The following is a 19536-nucleotide window of genomic DNA, read 5'->3' on the forward strand; positions in this document are numbered from 1 at the left end:
TGCATCAAAATCACACCTCATATGAGAAGTGTCTTGAGCATACGGAGGAGGGATTCCCAAGGTAGCCGGAACATCAGACACAGGCTGAAAAGTAACCGCAGGTGGTATTGTAACAAATAAACCTGCAGTAGCAATAGTGTCGACTCAACGAATCTTGCGACAACCTCCGATGGAGTAAGTGTAGGAGGTGGCAAGGAAACAATTTCTGAAGCCGAAAACTGAAAAGTAGTGGGTGGAATGCCAAAGGAAGATGATGTAGATATCACGAGAACATCCGAGGTGATTGGTCCTGTCACAGTCAAGGATGCAGGGACCATAGTCATACCAGATAAAGCGGGTGGAGAGAAACAAACCACCCTCGAGCTTTCAACAGCTCCCGATCCTTCATCAGTTCTAACCCTTTTAGATCGACGAATCAAACGACCTAACTCCTCCTCAAAATCAGATTCACTGTCATCTGTATCTTTCTTTCTTTTTCCATGAATTCTTTCTTGGGCTACCAGAATCTGTCTTGCTTCAGCAACATCATCAGCTGAGGAGTCAGAGTCGGTTCTTTCAGAATCAGCTACTGACGTATCTACCATCGACACATCAACACCAGCAACCTCTGCTACTGAGACCTGAACTTCTGCCTCAGGATCAACTCGTTCCATATCAAAGAATCTGTGGCCACCAAAAGCAGCTTCAAGGTCTACTTGTTCCTCCGGTGCAACAACAGGAGCAGCAGGCAATGCTTGCTGTACCACTGGTGGTGGTTGAGAAACAACAGCCTGTTGCGGTGCCGGATCCCGAAACTCGTCTCCACGAGGAGCAACATACGCCGGGTTTATCAAATACCCAAATAACGGAGTATGCCCAGGACGAAGCTCTGGTTTACTTCGAGCACTCGAAGATCTGCATTGTGCGAATATCCTCTTGCTGACACTCTCTACATATCGAATTGAACGGCGCTGTGGTAGCGAAGGAGCCACATGATTCAAGATCATTTGTAAGAATCTTGGATACATCAAGAATCTTTCACGAGCTACCGCACGTCTCTGACGGTCTATTTCGTAAAACACCATCTGACTAAAGCTGTAACGCTTGTTGTAAGTCAGTGCTGTCATTGCCGATTGCATCGTTGCACCCATACCGTCCGTACCAGCCTTATGACCCGACATGCACACGATCATCACATGCATGAGAAAACGCCATTGATCCAACAAAAATCCCTTGTGCCTCTGAGTGTCACCCAATGGACCAGAATAGCCCATTCGTAAAAATGCACCATCTCTGAATGGAGCAGTAAAGTCGGTAGGATCATCTCTTGTTTCGTTCCCGAACTGCAAGGCGACCCTTATCCGCTCAGATGAGAACTGCACCTCCTGATTGTTAACTGTGGCGCGCATGACTGGGGGCTCAACTCTACAGTCATATTCTACCTTCCTCCAGAAATCTTCAATGTTCGGTAGAGATATGGGTAGTGTTGTAGTAATAGCGTGGAAGATGCGCGAGCGAACAAGGAATGAGATGATCTCACGAAAATCATCGATACCACTGGCATCCGGATCCAGTGTACTGTACATATTGTGCCCCAGAAAGAATTGACGGTTGTTATCACCACCTTCGTCACCACCAGCACCACCGGCTCCTGCTAAAGCTGCCATATCTGCATAACAAACAGACTACGTTAGAAAATCGTCAAAGCAAATCATAACTTCGCCTATTACCATGAGCGAAGTTAAGATAAACTTTAGTGTGCAGGCGAAGTTAGACATAGGGCGAAGTTGAGCACAACTTCGCCTATACAATAACTTCGCCTGACAACAGATTAACTTTAAAATAATATGTAAAGCACAAGGCGAAGTTAAGTCTAAGGCGAAGTTAAGGATAACTTCGCCTAACCATAACTTCGCCCCTTGAACAACTTCGCTTCTGATTAGTTAAAAATTAAAGCAGCAGGCGAAGTTAAGCCTAAGGCGAAGTTGAGAACAACTTCGCCTAAACTATAACTTCGCCTGAACTGAAACGGCGACAGTTTAGTAGGCAAGACGAGGTTTGTTGGTGAAATTGGTGATTGTGAACAATGAAAACATGTAACAAAAGAGATCTAGACGATCAAATTGGTTACGAACACGTCAAAAAGAGTATGAAAAGTGGGTGTGTAATGGTTTGCATGAACAAGGTCCCAAATCGGACCAAAACGACATCTAATTAACATGATCGACATGAATTATACGTTATCCCGACCCTACACACCTTTAACACGGATTGAATTTGAGAAAAATAACAATGTTTGATTCAATTTACAAGTTCGCTGAGGGTTATAATGATAACTTCGCTGGGTTTTGAAAATACTAACTGGTGTTTGACCAAAAGTCATTTATATAGGGCTGACATTACACAGGCAAAGTTAGGGTTAACTTCGCTTACCCTTAACTTCGCCCTGTAACAAGTTCGCCTTATCACTAACTTCGTTTAGTATTAAACTTACAAAACAGACCCTTATAAATTTGAACAAAGTGCAACTGTATTTCAAAAACTTCCGTTAAAGATTTAACGTTACGTTCAACGACCAAGTAACCAAGTTTTATACCATAAAACGACATGTGCAATCAAATTTTCGAAATAAAGTACACGGGATCAAATTTCAGTCTTGACGGGGACCAGAATGTTTTAGAAAAGATCCGAACAGGAATCATACTAATTAAATGGCTGTCACATAGATCTATGTTCAGCGGTATTATGACATAAAGAAACAGGTTGTAAGCAGGTAAACAACTTAGTATGGTTTTCATCGCTTCTGTGATACGGATTAGGTACAATGAAGCTCAAAATTTAAATGGACAACACATCAGAGATTGTGATGCCTCCTATCTATTCTCAAAGCGTATTTGGCTTTCCCCAAGTCACCCCGAGTTGACCTTGACCCGTAGTGTCTGATTAAACAGTAAGCACATCTGATCTTTAGAGTCTTCATCCCGTTTTCCTTCTTGCCTCTTGATTGATAAGTATAACATAATTGGCTTCAGAAGGCTTAACATCATCATTTTTTTTAAATAATAAAGATTTACATAGCTTCAAACAGTAGACTACTGCAAGTCTCGAATCTGGATCACTGCAGGTACTTGACACATTATCTTCTCGGAAATCAGAACACTCACGGGCTCGTGTATGACTGGGTAATCGCTTTTCTGCCTATCATTCGGAAAGATGTATATGGAGACATACACAACTCTTAATGAGTCTTCCCTTTAAATCGAGAAGATTTAGTTAGTATCACTTTAACTTTTACGTACCATAAAAAGCTACCAAAACATACAATGACTGTTCTAGAGTCTTTTAGGCCTAATAACTTCACTAGTTAAGCACACAGAAACAGTTTGTGTATCACTTTCCAAGGTTGGATCAATTTTCTTAGAAACATTGTATAGAAACTTCTTACGAAGTTGTAGACTTGAAAAATTATATCATCTCCCTCAAAAAAATTTAAATTCTATCGCCCCGATCAAGTCAAAGTCATCAGGTAAACGGCTATCCTAAAGATCCAATGGATCAGCTGGACCGACCACATACGAATATGTGTCCTTCTAACTAAGTATGAACGACTATTTTTCAGCGAAAGAATAAAACCACATCATAAACCGCCCCGGTCACTTTCAGTCATCCGGTTATTGGCTATCCTCATAATCTACTGGTAGAAGTGAGGACCAAACACATCTGAAGATATGTCCTTCAAACTGAATCAACCGACATAATTCTAAGCAATAGTGACGCCTTTTTTTTAAATAAAAACGAAAAAAATACGGTTACTCGGGATTGATCATCCCATTAAGCTCAACAAGATTTTGAAAACGAGTTCTGTCAAACGCTTTAGTAAAAAGATCAGCGAAATTATCTAACGAATCAACCTTTTCTAGCACTATTAATTTCTTCTCAGCACAATCCCGTATAAAATGATGACGAATGCCAATGTGTTTAGTTTTGCTATGTTTTACGGGATTGTTAGTTACTGAGATTGCAGCAGAGTTATCAATGCAAATAGGAGTTTGAGTAAAATTCAGACCGTAATCGCGCCATATAGCGCTTTACTCAGCTTGTACACATGATCATGAAAGTCAGGGTCAGGAAAACCCGGAGGCTGTTCAACGTATACTACCTCATCGACTTTACCATTAAGAAACGCACTTTTCACGTCTAATTGGAACACCTTCATCTCATTGTGTGCAGCAAATGCCAAAAATAGTCGAATCGCTTTCAATCTTGCCACAGGAGCAAACACTTCATTGTAGTCGATTCCTTCCTGCTGATTAACCCTTTAACTACCAGCCTCGCCTTGTTTCTTATGATTATTCCTTTCTCATCTCTCTTAAATTTAAAGACCCACTTTGTGCCAATAGCATGTACGTTCTTCGGTTTTGCTACTAACTTCCAGACTTCCATCTTCTCGAACTGAGCTAACTCTTCTTGCATGGCTTCTATCCACGAGCTATCCTTGAGAGCCATTTGATAATTCTTTGGTTCAATATGGCTGATGAAGCAGGTGTACAAGCATTCATTTATGATACCCGTTTCTTTAATGCTTACGTAAACACAAGTGTGCTCATTCAAACTTCTTCTTGTTTGAACACCGTCAGACAGATCACCTATCACGTTCTCCAAAGGGTGATTTTTGTGAATAGAAGTAGTCTGAACCGGACCGACTTCCAGATTATTTTCAAAATTCGAAGAGAGCTCTTCAATGGGCGATTGATGTTGAGAGTGAAAAGGGTTGTAAAATTCTTCTTCAGTAGAGGCGGCAGGAGTATTAACGGCACTTGACGTGGAATGTTGACTTTCATCGTATCGTGGACGTTGCACAATGTTTTCCTCTTCGTCATACATGATCTGTGAAGCAATTTTCTCATCAACTTCTGCAAAATCCAAGTAAGGCACATTAAAAGATTTGAACAGTCTATCATAGTCAAAAGCCTCAGCGGGTCCCATGCTAGGCTTTGGTGGTTTGTAACTCGTGATGTCAGTGTTACATACCACTTCTACCTTGCTGTTCGATAAAATAAAGACTCTTCTGTTGGGTGTCCCAACTACATATCCGACTAAAATACCTTCATCGGCTTTCTCACCAAATTTTGAGTTTGTCTTTAATATCGTACATGGGGACCCGAATGGTTCGAGACCATTCAAGTTTGGCTTTCGACCATGCATAAGTTCATAACAAGTTTTATTTAGCCTTTTAACAGTTAAAACACGATTAAGAATATAACAGGCTGTGGCAACTGCTTCAGCCCAGAACACCACAGGAAGTTTAGCATCAGCCAGCATGGTTCTGGCTCCTTCAATTAGCGTTCTGTTCTTCCTCTCAGCCACCCCATTTTGTTGCGGAGTATACGGGGCGCTGTATTGATGGTCTATCCCTTTCTGTAAACAGAACATCTCCATCTGGTAGGACTCGATTACACTGTGATCTTCAAACTTGAACTTCAAATATACATGCAACATCCATCCTGTCTTCAACTAGCCGTGTCTGAAACTGTCTTGTAGCTTCACAAATCTACCAATCACCCGACGTCTTCCATATCAGATATCCCCTTCAGTGTAAGCTTCTTCGACTATATCGATTGAGGTCTTTGACATGCATGCATCCCCGTGCCTAATTGATCATCTCAACCAATCACGTGAAGTTCTTCTAACTTCACCAACACGTGAAGTTGGGATCCCTCCACAACTTCACCATCACGTCGGAATTGTATAGTAAGATAAGGTTCAATCTTCAACTACTCAACATCAAGTGATCAATTTCATCACAAAACCACCTTGACAGAATCTAACACACATGACCATTAATAAATCCGAAGCATCTTCAATCACCAGGGATAACGATCAAGAACATAAACACTTTAATTCCCGATTAAATCCAACTTGTTCTAAAATTTTCACTTTAATAAATAAGCATCACGTTTCAGGATCCAATTCTCGAACGCCTTGAAAATAACATAAATAATATGCTCTGACCGCAATCCAGTAATGACGAAAACCTTCAGTTCAATTTGACTTTCTTCAGTTGGTCAACCTTGAACAACAACAATTTCTTTGCCCAAAAACACCCAAATGTGTGTCAATATCAAGTTTCAATCAACATCCCATTCACAATTTCAACTCCATATCCAGAGTTGACCCGTATTTGTTCACACGTAAGACCAAGAAATACCAAGTTTCACTCGTTGACGGAACAACGTCTTCGGTCTCACAATAATCGTGTACACCTGGCCATTAGGACGAAAACTCCAAACAATTTTTATTTTTATTATTTTTTTTTTAAATTTTTTTTTTAACTTCGCCCAAAAGTCAACTTCGCCTAAAAGTCAACTTCGCCCCTCATTAACTTCGCCTGGCTATAACTTCGCCTAAAAGTCAACTTCGCCTGAAAGTCAACTTCGCCCCTCATTAACTTCGCCTGGCTATAACTTCGCCTGGTTGCTAACTTCGCCTAAACCCTAAAATTTAAGCGACAACTTCGCCTGAACCCAATAACTTCGCCTGCGGCGGCTGTTCGGCCAAAAACGCATCAGAAACGTGCCAGAAACACCAAAACGCAAATCTCGAACCATAGCATAAGAGCCTAAGGCTCTGATACCAATTGTAGGTTCCCAGCCGGATCTACACGGAAGTATCTCATGCTACGTAGGTGCGGAATCCCTACGTAAGACGATACGAGCGTAAGAAACAATATACATTAAAACCAAATACAAACACACGTTACAATACTCAAAAGACACGTCGTATTGCAACTGTTAACACGTGATGTTCAATCACAATTACACGTACTGGAAATCGATAACTAAAACGAGCCGTAGACACAACATATATAGCCTTCGACAACTTCGCCCAACATGCTAGGCGAAGTTGTCAATAACTTCGCTTGTCCACAAGTTCGCTTATATTAGGAGAACTTGTGAGACAAGCTATACAAATCAAAACCAAACAAACTAACACGATTACAGACACTAGATACTGAACTACTGACATAATGCACCAACACTAATGTCCCCACTAAGGGTTTTTTATTTTTTTTGTGTTTTATAATATATTATTGCATGAAAGCCTTTTCTCTTTTGGGCTTGTGTCGGACCTTGACTTGATTCTTCAAGATTTGATTAAAAAGGCCCTTCAAGTCTTGCAAAAACTCGGTTCTTTTTCTCTTTAAAACCCGCAACCTACAAACGATATATAACTTTGTAAGATCATGTCAAAACAAGTCAAAATATTTATTTATTAGATAATTAAGCAATAAAAAATGAAAGGTACGGAAAATAAGTGTGTTTTACAACACATCAGCAGGTCTGTGAGGGGAGTGAAACTCTTGGGGGAGCGGTTAGTCGGGATGCAGGTTTTATTCGGTCTTTGGCAAATAAAAGAGCTTTGAGGGAGGTTGAACTTATGAAACGCCTACCGGACCTTAGGGACCCCCGAAGAGAGCTCCTTTTGTTGCGTTCATGCATGGGGGTTGCTAAGTTAGTGTTTGGGCTCCGGACCTGTCAACTTGAACATGTCAAAGAGGCTGTGGCCATCTTTGATGCGGGCCTGCGGGGGGAATTGAAGATATTGTTGTGTGTGGAGGACCGTATTTTGGGGACCTCCAGTAGAGGTTGGCTTCCTTCCCTATGCGTTGCGGAGGCTTAGGAATTTTCTCGGCTGAGGATGTCTCTGCATATGCCTTTGTGGCTTCCAGGGCCCAGTCGTGGAAATTGCAGGACCACATCTTGCGAAGCACTGGGGTTATGGGGGTAGATACTGACTACTCTCTTGCACTTGGTAATATTGGAACAACTCTTCCGGACCTTGATCTAGGCAGTTTTACTGATAACGAGACCGCCCCCAAGAAACCTCAACAAACCTTGGCGAGTGCTCTTTATGGTAAACACGTACATGATTTGGAGGAGCGATTCGATATGACACCGAGACAAAAGGCAGTTTTTGCTTGTCTCAAGGGGGCTCACGCCAAAGATTTTTTGACTGTTGTGCCCATTGAAGGTCTTGGGCAACGGATGTCAGCAGTTGAATACAGAGCCATCCTTAAATACCGGCTCATGATTCCTATTTTCCCTCCAGACGAATCATGCCCAGTTTGTAAAAAAGCCTGTTTGGATAAATATGGTGAGCATGCCCTCCACTGTAAGGAATTTCCAAGGTTCAAGTATCGTCACGACTGGGTTAGAGATGTCTTATGGGATGTGCTTAGGCGTGCCGGGATCTCAGCCAAAAAAGAGGCACCTGTTAACTTCTGGCTGATCCGAGAGAGGGAAGATCTACGCTGCGTCCTGCGGACGTTCTTGTGTTTGGATAGGCAGGGGGTAAGCATGCATGTGTCGACTGGGGTGTCCCCGTTGGTGGGGTTGAGAGATAGTGGTTTCGTTCCGAGATAGGCGGTTTTGAGGGCGGAATTTAGGAAGGTTGCTAAGCATGAGGCAGCGTGTTTGGAGAATCAGCACGTGTTCATTCTATTTGCCTTCGACACATTTGGATCTCTAGCTCCCGAGGCGGTTCGCTTCTTGGAACGGGTGCAAAAGGTGGTCCATTGTGACTCGCAGAGCCCGAGGAACCAATGATTTATATTTAGTAGAATAGGCTTTGTGATCCAAAAGGGGATAGCGGCGCAACTTGTTGCTCGCTTACCCATTATCCAGATGTAGTTTGGTTGGTGTTAAATGTTAATAAAAAAAGTTTTACATATAAACTAAAAAAAAATAAAAAAAAATAATAAAATTAAATACCTTCATTTCCCCATTTTCAAATCTTCCATTCCAAAGCATCACCAAGAAAATTGCTTGAATCGCTTCTTTCTTCTCTTTAAATAGTCGTTGCTTCGTAGGTAGCTTCAACACATGCCAAACATCTTAATTTAGTAATGTTTTTTAAAATAATTTCGAGAGAATTAATTCTGGACAATTATATCTCCAATAGGATCACTAGCCAAAGATGCATCTTGGCGGGTAGTCTATTAATCCAATCAGTGTCATCTACAAGGTTATTGACAAAGTGCTGGCTAATCGGCTCAAACATGAGATCGACCCTATTATTTTGGCGGTTATGTTTGATTAGTTGTTAAAGCTATGACTAATGGCTACCTGGAAGGGCCTTGACCACACTGCCACATAGACTCACGTAGGTACTCACTCTCATCACCTACAACACAACTTAAATATATATAGCCATGACGTTGCAAAGGACTTGAACACAATTAAAAATATATAAAAGAATGCCCTTTGGAATTAAACCTGATCCCAGTAACCTTGTGGTTTGACCAGATATACAGTTTTATTACATTAGTTTCAACATAATTGTGGTTTTCATCCATTTGCTTTGTCTTAATTTGCAATTAAACCCGACTCCACTAACCTCGTTAACCCTAGTCGTTAAACTCATCTGCATGGCTCTCACGTGAGGGACATTTTGTCCTTTTTCTCCAAATTATAACTCAGTCTTAATTTCTAAATTCTTATTTGGTAGAAAAAGGACAAAAATGTCTTTTACGTGACTAATAGGTTTAGCGACTAGAGTTAATGGGTTTAATGCGGTCATGTTTAATTGCAAGTGAAAAAAAAAAAAACAAAAATCGTAAATTTAAAATTATTAAACTAAAATGGGTAAATTTGATCAAACCACCCGGTTCTCTCTCAACACTTATAATTCTACTACTTCCAACTTCCTCCGGTGAAAGCCCCTTGCTCTGTCACACAAAAACCTCCAAACCAAACACATCATGTCTTCCGCCGCTTACAACCGTCTCCACCGCATCTTCAACACCAAACCACTAAAACATAACCCAAAAATACCCACCACCATCATCCCACAACCCAAGACTCATAAAAAACTTACCTTTGAACCCTTACCCATGTCCCAGTTAACAAACTCACTATCAACCCTCAAATTATTCATTGACAAGTTCATAAGAGCCTCCAACACAGGCACATTTCGTTACAGTTACAAATACTATGAAGACGTAGTCAACCATCTCGCACACCACAGACAACACTACTACATTGAGCAGATCCTCGAACACCAGAAACGGTACATACTCGACATGGCCAACGAGCCCTTTGTCGTTAGATTGATCTCGTTGTATGGGAAATCAAGAATGTTTCATCACGCACGCAAGGTGTTCGACGAAATGCCTGAACGAAACTGCCCACGGACGGTCTTATCGGCCAACGCGCTTTTGACGGCGTGTGTGAACTCGAAGAGGTTTAGTGAGGTTCCGGAGTTGTTTCGGGAGGTTCGTGAGGATTTGGCGATTGAACCAGATGATGTAACCTATAATGTTGTTATTAAAGGTTTGTGTGAAATGGAAGATACTGATTCAGCGTTAAAAGCCGTTAAAGAGATGGAGAGTAAGGGATTGGAATGTGGGTTGTATACTTACAATACGGTTCTTGATGCTCTGTATCGAAATGGTAAGATACTGGAAGCGGATAAACAATGGGAGGCGATGAAAAGCATTAATCTTGAACCTGATGTTAGAACGTATAATGCCAAGGTGCGAGGATTGGTGGTTGACAAGCGAATGACGGAAGCTGTTGGGTTACTCGATGAGATGAGGACGGACGGGGTGGACCCGGATGTGTATACCTACAACGGTTTGATCAATGGGTTTGTTAAGAATGATGACTTGATGGAGGTCAAGAAGTGGTATGCAGAGATGGTGAAGAACAAGATTGTTCCTGACTCGGTAACGTATAGGATAATCATCGCGTTTGCGTGTAAAAAGGGTGAATACAAATACGGATTTGAGTTGTGCAAGGAGGGTTTGGCCAAGGAGGTCAATGTTGGTAGAATGAATTTGCAGGGGGTGTTGGATGGCTTATTGAAGGAGTCTGCTGTTGAAGAAGCAAAGGAGCTTGTGAAGCTTGTTAATGGAAGTAAATTCATATTTTATAAACTCAAGCTGTTGGTTGATTTGTAATGTTGGTTTTGGTCTTCTTGTAGCAATTTGTTTTATTTTGAAATGGTTATTTTTGTGTTTTGAGTTAGCTTTAATTTGATTGTGACAAAAACTAATGAACATTATATGGGAGGTCAAATTCAAATCAAGTTTTCAGTTTTAGAATCCCATATTGCTTAACATTGTTTTCATGTATCAAGTGTTTTGGTTGTGATAAAGGGATTTTTGCCTTAGTTGTAGATGATCAAGAACATGATTATGATGAAGGGGGTTAAAGCAAAGTAATTAACTTTTCAAGAAATGATGAAGATGATCATGATCATGATCATAATGTAGAGATTGATGAAAGTAAGCATCAAGTTAGCAATTACAGTTATGGAGAAATCGAATGAGAATCACAAACTTTTGGGCGGGTTATAATGAGGATTAAAAAGATTGTATGATAACATCTGAGGTTTAACTTTCGTTTGGTTTTTGGTTTTTTTAAAAAGAAGCCATATGAATTTTGATTAGTAAACCAAGATTTAAAAGCAAATATTCTACTAAAAACAAAGTCTTCTAATGTAGTTTTGCTAAATATATAAAATCATGTTTGGTGATTGCGAAACACAAAAGTGAAGTGAAAAGCATAGTATTCCTCTTGATTGCATCATGTTATTATGTGAAGCTAAGTAAGAGATGAATGTACAAAATGAGACCATCGAATGACCAATACGAGAGAGTGTTGGCAATGACTTTCTTTGAACAACGATAAGGAACAACACTATATATAACCAACAAAAACCGGTTAACCGGCATAACATTTGCACTACCTGTCCACCTAGGGTTTTTCAGGAGCCAAACCAAGTGAAGGCTTGTGCATGCTTTGCTCGTTTACAAACCTTTTCCAGCATTACTTAAACCTTTTCACTTTAAATTTCCTATAAGAAATTAGTTTAAAGTTAGATATAACATTCCTTAAAATAAATTAGTAACTTTTGACAAACTTGCAAAATTTTATATGAAATAAGTATGAAGTTAAATATAACGTACATTAAATAAAAAAAATAAAAAATTCTAGGGGTTTGAGTAGCAGTCATCGCGAACACACAATGTCAGCTGGAAATCCAAGACAAAATCCTGAAACTGCTTCCTGTTAAATCACTCATCCAGTTCAGATCAGTCTCCAAGACATGGAAGTCTTGGATTAATAGCTATGCCCGCCACATTCAGCACCATCTGCTGGTCAGGTATGCTGTTGTTATTGATAACAATACAACAACTCATTATAAACAAGCATTCGTCTCTATTGCTGATGACCAAACCTTCCCACTCAACATACTCCCCCTCTTTACTTTGTTAATATTATGAGGTAATCTGGAACCCGTCTATTAGAAGAAAGAGCAATTGAGATTCATGTCTCTAACCGTTTTTGGTTTCGGCACCAGTCATCCCAAGATCACTTATCTGGATTCGACAAATGACCCTTCCGTACCTTTTCAAGTTGAGTTGTTTACGCTCACTGACCACCAGGGATTGGAGAAGTCTCCCCCGTGTGTCGGTTGACTTTAGGACGGATACTTGTACCAATACCAATTATACTACGGACGGGTGGGTTTGTTTAATGGATACAAATGGCTGGCTGATTGTTTCTTTTGATATCGCACCGGTGAAGTGAACCTCCCAGACGGGTTAGCCCAGTCTCAGCATGTCCAGGATAAGCAATTTGGTTGTTGTGCTTCAAGAGCCCGACACAAAGGTGTTCAATGTGTGGATGATGGAGGGTGGGACTACTGTATTTACTCAGTTATACACAATTAATTTTAACACACCCAAACAAGCGTTCGTCATAGGATTTGGACAAACGGGTGATGCCGTACGTAATACAAATTACAAAGAGTCATGATGGAGAATTTGTTGGTTACGAGCGGCTCTCAAAGCTGATGAATAACCTTGGACTTGATGGGGCCGGGAGTTCGTTTCATGTGCATCCGCACATGGAAACACTGCTTCTTCATGATTTTTCAGATCTGTCCTGAAGCTGTTCAAGGTAATTTGGGTGCTGCTACTGTGGTGGAGTAAATAATATCTGGATGGTCTTGCTAATTGGTAATGAGGTTTGTTTATGTGCTACTGCTCAATTCCTTATGTGTTCGGAACTTCTGATTTTGGATGTTTTTAACGATTGAAATGCTTTCTTCTTTTGATATTGATGGAATTTGACTTTATATCATGTTGGACTTATTATCTGATTCTGAAATTATGTGATTGTATTGATTTATGATTGAAATTTACCTTTTTTATTTATGTGTGATTGAGGAGGGATTTCTATATATCTGATAATAGAGGTGTCCATCAAACTAGGGGATTCAAAAACTGTTAAAACCAATCTAACCGTCAGTTGGCCGATTTGAAAACCGAACAGTTCGGTTCATGGTTTAATTGTTAGGTACGTTGAAATTTGGAACCCGCAGTTTAACGTTTCTTAATTGTTTGTGTGTGCGTGTATATACACATACTAGTTTGATCCTCCCATGTTACGGGAGTTTATTTAAGTTTTTGTTTTTAATTGTTTTGCTATTGTATGATGATTTATTTTATTTTTTAACGTAATGTTGTTTTAATTTAATACATATATATATTAGTATGTTATTATATTTTAGCGTTTGGGTTTTTTCAATTAAGATGTGTAGATTTTTTAGATTTTTAACGAACAAACATAAACGAACACGAGCATGTTGATTTTTTTAAATGAGCAAACATGAACACAAATATTTGTCTAATGAAAAAGGAGGCGTTGATGTAGTTGACGGTGGTGGGTAGTATCGGAAGTTAACCGGCAATGGAGATGATAGACCAACAACAAAGAACGTGTAAAGGAGAGAAATTAAATTAGGGTTTGATGATGAAAGTGTTAACCAATAAATGAGATCTTATAACCCATTTGAGGGCTATTAGGGTTTGGTAAGACCCATAACCCGTGGAAATTATTTTTTTTTATTAATGGGTTATTTCACTAATAAATGAGATGTTATAATCCGTTTAAGTGTTATCCGGGTTTGGTGAGACCCATACACATGAATTCGGGTTAAATGCATGAGAAGCCTACATTTAGAAATCAAGCAATCTGGTGGCTCTAGAGAATGAGGGGAACAATCTGAGAGTGACACGTAGGATTTCATGGTAGACAATTATATAGATAGTTAGATATTATATTTTTGGAATATGTGCTTTTGTGTGCCTCAACAGATAGCCTTGCATATTTCCACGTGCATGGGTCACATTTTATCACACGAGTGATTAATTCTTAATCTCTCATAACATGCTTCTTATATTGTGGAACATTGGTCAATGCTTATGAAGTCCGAGGTGAGATCATTTGAATTAATTTGAGTATGTTCAATGCTTCTAAAGCAGAGGTCAAGTCAATTATATATATATATATATAAGGGGCTGCTGGTTTATGTGTACTTAAACAAAAAAATACTGAATAGCCAAGCAAATTGGATTCAGTCAAATGAGAATTGGGAGGTGCTTATAATCACTAAGGGGCTGTTTGGTAGCTCTTAATGTGAAGGGTATTTTGGTCAAAATGGATGCCTTTGACTTTTGTGCTAAAGTTGACTCTTTGAGGGTCAAAGTTGACTTTTCTTTACTTGATTTTTATTGTTCTGGTTGAGTTGTGCATGAGTAATTTGACTTTGTCCTAAATTGTATATGCTTGGTTATGCCAAGTTTTTTTGTTCCTGTTTTTTGGATCTACTGCATTTTCTTAGTGCTTTGTTTAAGGCGGAAACGTGTTATGCTTATGATCAAGACCATGGTTTAAAAAGGAGTTACAAGGCGCGCCTCGAGGCGTACGCCTCGGTAGCCTCGGTAGAAAATAGAATATGAGGCTTAGCCTCATTAGGGTATTTCGAAACCTAAGCCTCGATCTTTTCGAGGCGGTTCGAGGCGTCGAGGCGAGGCAGCGAGGCTTAAGCTTCAGTAAAAGTTGTGAAATATGTCATTTCTATTTAATTTCTGGGCTATTTTACTCATTTAGTCCTTAGTGGGCTTATTATTGGCCATCCCAACTTTTACAAGTGATTGACTTAAAAGACATCGTTCAATTGTTAGGGTTTAATTGATCCCAATTAAACCATAGCCACCACAAACACCTTTCAAGCAACTACTTTCTCATAATTGCAATTTCAGAACTATAATCTCCTACTTTCGACCTTTAATCTCAGGTTCTTCTTACTCTACTCTCAAACTCTTTCACGTAATCGTTCGGTTCTTCTCAGTCTACTTTCTCATATCTGCTTTTTGATTGTGTTCTTGTTTTAATTCCAATTTCCAGTAATACTTATGACTGGTAAAAGATCATGAATAGATCCAGATTGGAAATATGGTGAGGAACATGAGGTTCCAGCACAAGGTGTAAAGAAAGGTTACAAATACATAAAGTGCAAGTTTTGTCCTAAAGTTGTTACAAGTGGTGTTTCAAGGATGAATGAACATCTTGCTGGCACACACAAAAATGTTGCACTATGTCCTAATGTGCCACAGCCCACAGGGAGTGAAAGATGAGATTAAAAACTATGTTAAACAGTTTGGAACTATAAAACTCAACTCCCAATGGAATTTTGAGGAGAAAATTGATGCTGTAGCATACTTTGTAAGTAGTGCGGGTGGAAGTGGGAGTGTGCAAAGAGGTGTTAGAGGCCCAATGGATCATCATGTTATAGTAGAAGATGAGGAAGGACTAGTGGGGGAAGAAAAGCTGAAGCCAGCCACTTTGAAAGAGCAACGCAAGAGAGTTTTTTTTAGACATTGGAAGATGTATTTTTGAGAATGTAGTCCCTTTTAATGCTTCAAATACTCCTTCACTCATTAGCATGCTCTGATCGGTTGGTAACTGTGGTCGAGGATTAAAACCTCCAAGCATGTACGAGTTGAGGACTTGGATACTAGAAGAAGAAGTGAATACAACAGCAAAACTTGTGGACGACATAAAAGCTACATGGAAGAGTACCGGAGTGTCATTGTTATTAGATGGTTAGTCCGATATGAGAAATAGAAGTCTGATTAACTTTTTGGTGAACAATACACATGGTACGGTTTTCTTGAAGACTGTTGATGCATCAGATTGTATCAAGAATGCCGACAAATTATTTGAGTTGTTTGATGGGGTGATTGAAGAAATTGGTGAAGATATAGTTGTTCGATAACGCGAGTGTATACAAAGCGGCTGGAGCTTTGTTGATGGAGAAGAGGAAAAGTTTGTATTGGACCCCATGTGCTGCTCATTGCATCGACTTGATGCTTGAGAAAATTGGAGAGTTGCCACAACGAAAAAATGTCTTGCTTAAAGCAAAAAGGGTTAGCAACTTCATTTATAACCATCAGTGGGTGTTGAGTTTAGCTAGAAAGATTCTAAAGAAGGATCTTCGACCAGCAGCCACTAGATTTGCCACTACTTTTTTGACTTTAGAAAGTGTGTATGAATTTAAACAACCATTACAACAAATGTTTGTTTCAACGGAATGGAGTGGTTGTGCTTGGGAAAAGAAAGCTGATGGGAAAGAGATACAGAAAATAATCATGGATGAGAGAAGTTTCTGGCCAAGTGTGGTTTATTCTATACAAGCCACAAAGCCACTTGTCGAGGTTTTGAGGATTGTTGATGGGGTGCGGTCACCGGCTATGGCTTTTATTTATGGTGCGATGGATTCATGCAAGGAAAAAATTGCTAAAAACTTTGATAATGAAATTTCTTCTTATAAAGAAATTTGGGATATTATTGATCAAAAATGGGAAAACCAAATGCATCGTGATTTGCATGCGGCAGCCTACTACTTGAATCCTTGATTTAGATGGAGTCCCGACGTTTCCGAACACCCTGAAATTAAAAGAGGATTGTACAATTGCATGGATAGATTTATTAAGAGTGATCAAGTTTATATGAAGATTGAAGCTCAACTTGATGAGTTCAAATACAAGAGAGGATTGTTTGGACATCGAGCCTCTCTCAACTCATATATGGATCACGTACCAAGTAATTAAATTATAAGTTATGATTATTATATCTTATTATTTAATTAATTATTCACTACTTTATTTAACTTATATAGTTACATGGTGGGATAATTATGGAGATGAAGTTCCAAAATTAAAGGCTTTCGCGATGAAGATATTGTGTCTTACTTGTTCGGCTTCGTCTTGTGAACGTAATTGGAGCACGTTCAGTCAAGTCCATACAAAAAGAAGAAACCGGTTGAGCACCATCAGGATGACTAAGTTGGTGTACATCATTTACAATAAGAAATTGAAGAACAAGCATATAAAGAGAGCTAGTCTAAAAGATGGCCAGGATCCGATAGTTGTCGAGGAGGTTTTGTCAGATGATGAGTGGATAGCCGACCCAAGTTTCGTTGGAGATGCCATTACTGGAGTTGGCGGGTCAAGTGGGGAAGGTGAGAGTTCATCTGCTAGGACTAGGAAAAGAAGACGAGTTGAAACTGTTTTGGTTGATGAAGATGAAGATGAAGATGACGATGACGATCCAACTTGGGATGGTGAAAACGATGATGAAAGCATTGAGGAGGATGCGGAGGGAAACGAGTTTTAAAATTTTTAAATTTAAATGTCTTAGCATCACTAATTTAGGTTGTTGAACTACTGTGATGTTTGTTTTTTGTTGAACTACTTTGTGATGCTTTTGTTTTGTACTAAATTAGGTTGTCGTAGTATGTTTTATTACTAAATTAGGTTTTATAATATTTATAATGTTAATTTTATGTTAAAAGTGTGATTTTTATAGAGTATATATATTTTTTATTTATTACTTTAATAATGTTTGGAGGCTTATGCCTCGCTCTGCCTCGAGGCTTACGCCTTAGGAGTCTTAAGGAAATCACCTCGATTCCCGTTTCCGCCTTTTTAAACCTTGATCAAGACAAATGTTATTAGGGATCTAGGGGAATGTTATTAATAACAGGTCAATGCTTGGGTTCAACGTTTTCTAAGGGAGTGTTTGTTTCACATCTGAATGGGTCTGAATGGTTGTGAAGTCTAATTCGGTCAGACTTGAGATTGTTTGTTTCAGTCAAAAGTCAAAATTCACATCTGAATGGTTCCACACTGATCTTACTGATTTAGATTTGAAATATTGCTGAATGGAAAAGAGTCCAAATTACCCACCGACACCGCTTGCTGCTTCTTTCTTCTTCTCTTCTCTTCAGGCGACCCAACCACCATCTTTGCTCGATTTCAGCACAATTTCATTTACAAACAGGCATGTTTTTGTTTCCCCACCGCCTTCGATTTCTGTTTCACAACCTCTAGGGTTCGGACAACTAGGTCTAGAAGCTAGAGTTTATGGTTCAAACGGCTAATCGGTGTTCAGTTTATGCTAATTGCAGTTTATGCTAATTGATGTTCAATTTATGCTTTTACTCTCATAGTTTCTGTTTGTCATGTATCTATCAAGATATCTACCTATATCTATATGTTAAAGTTTGATGATTTGCTGGATGGAGGCAGTAGATGTGGTGACAACCACTAAACCAGGAGTGTTTGATTTGTAATTAAAGCAAGTTTATCCGGTTACAAATTTAACTTTGATGATTACTTTACAAGTCTCAATGGTGGTGGATGAAAAAAGTTATTTGATATTGCAAATGAACTTTGTTCACAGGTTAGCATAAGCCTTTTATAAATGCATTGCAGTTGAAAAAAAAATATATTAATTTTCATATGATTATAGATCCAGAAATGTTGGTGCTGATGGCTATCAAGGGAGGCATTTCGGCTAGGGTTTCTCAGCTTGCGACAGATGTACACCGACACGGAATTAACCGCTGTTAATAAGAGGCAAACGGTTTCTTTGGTGAGTTATTTATGCAATAAGAAAGGGTGCAAATGGTGTTTTGTTAAAATTGTTCATTGCAATAAACAACAAATGTTTGCCTTTTTCTTTTATTTCTACAAGCTACCGGGTCAGATAAGCTCATTTCTATGAAGTAGATACTTGCTTATGTTTTTTTATTTAACGTATTTGTTGTTTGATCTGATTCAGCTTTTTATCTATTGTGAATCCCCTTTGATGTAGACCCTATTGAGTTATATAAGAAAAGCATCTTTTTCAAATTCTTTCGTGACATCGTTACTAGTAAGTTTGGATAGAATGACGGTTGGTACTAACACTATTGTAACTGTTAGCATGATTGTGAATGAAAAACATATTTAAGTATTTAAACCAATTAATGATTTTATCGTGGAATTATTTGGTTCCAACTTTATTCGAGTATTTCTTTGATTTGATTTAACATTTAATTAGGTAATTAGCAAAGACTTTTGTTGATATTCAGTTTAGTTTTCTTGCTTACAATAGACTTTCCATAATACGGAATGAGTTGTTTATTGGTGTGGCTTGATGGTCCAATTTTATTTCAGTATTCTTTTTATTTGTGTGGGATTTTAGGTATCTATTAATGGCTTTTATTATGTTGGTAAATTAAACCACAACCATCATAGTTTTAGTACGCGCTGATAGATTATGAGATAAAACTCAAAATGGCCTATATAATACGCACTAATGGTCAAAATGTCGTATCTCACAACAAAGTAATTGAAGTGTTTGGAACCAACGCACC

The 19536-nt window shown here is 39.0% G+C and overlaps 1 protein-coding gene across 1 annotated transcript; it reads left to right on the forward strand.

Moving 5' to 3' along the window:
- Positions 1–16760: 16760 nt before the first annotated feature.
- Positions 16761–18937, forward strand: LOC143592101 (uncharacterized). Its single transcript, XM_077072103.1, has 2 exons — positions 16761–16937; positions 17014–18937. Exons 1-2 carry the CDS (start codon positions 16811–16813, stop codon positions 17508–17510), a joined length of 624 nt encoding a protein of 207 aa, XP_076928218.1. The 5' UTR covers positions 16761–16810; the 3' UTR covers positions 17511–18937.
- The last annotated feature ends 599 nt before the right edge of the window (positions 18938–19536 follow it).

Source organism: Bidens hawaiensis, unplaced genomic scaffold (assembly GCF_021521415.1).
Source record: "Bidens hawaiensis isolate Kalapana, Puna unplaced genomic scaffold, B.hawaiensis_p1.1 tig00040528_1, whole genome shotgun sequence".
In the NCBI taxonomy this organism is placed as follows: Eukaryota; Viridiplantae; Streptophyta; class Magnoliopsida; order Asterales; family Asteraceae; genus Bidens; species Bidens hawaiensis.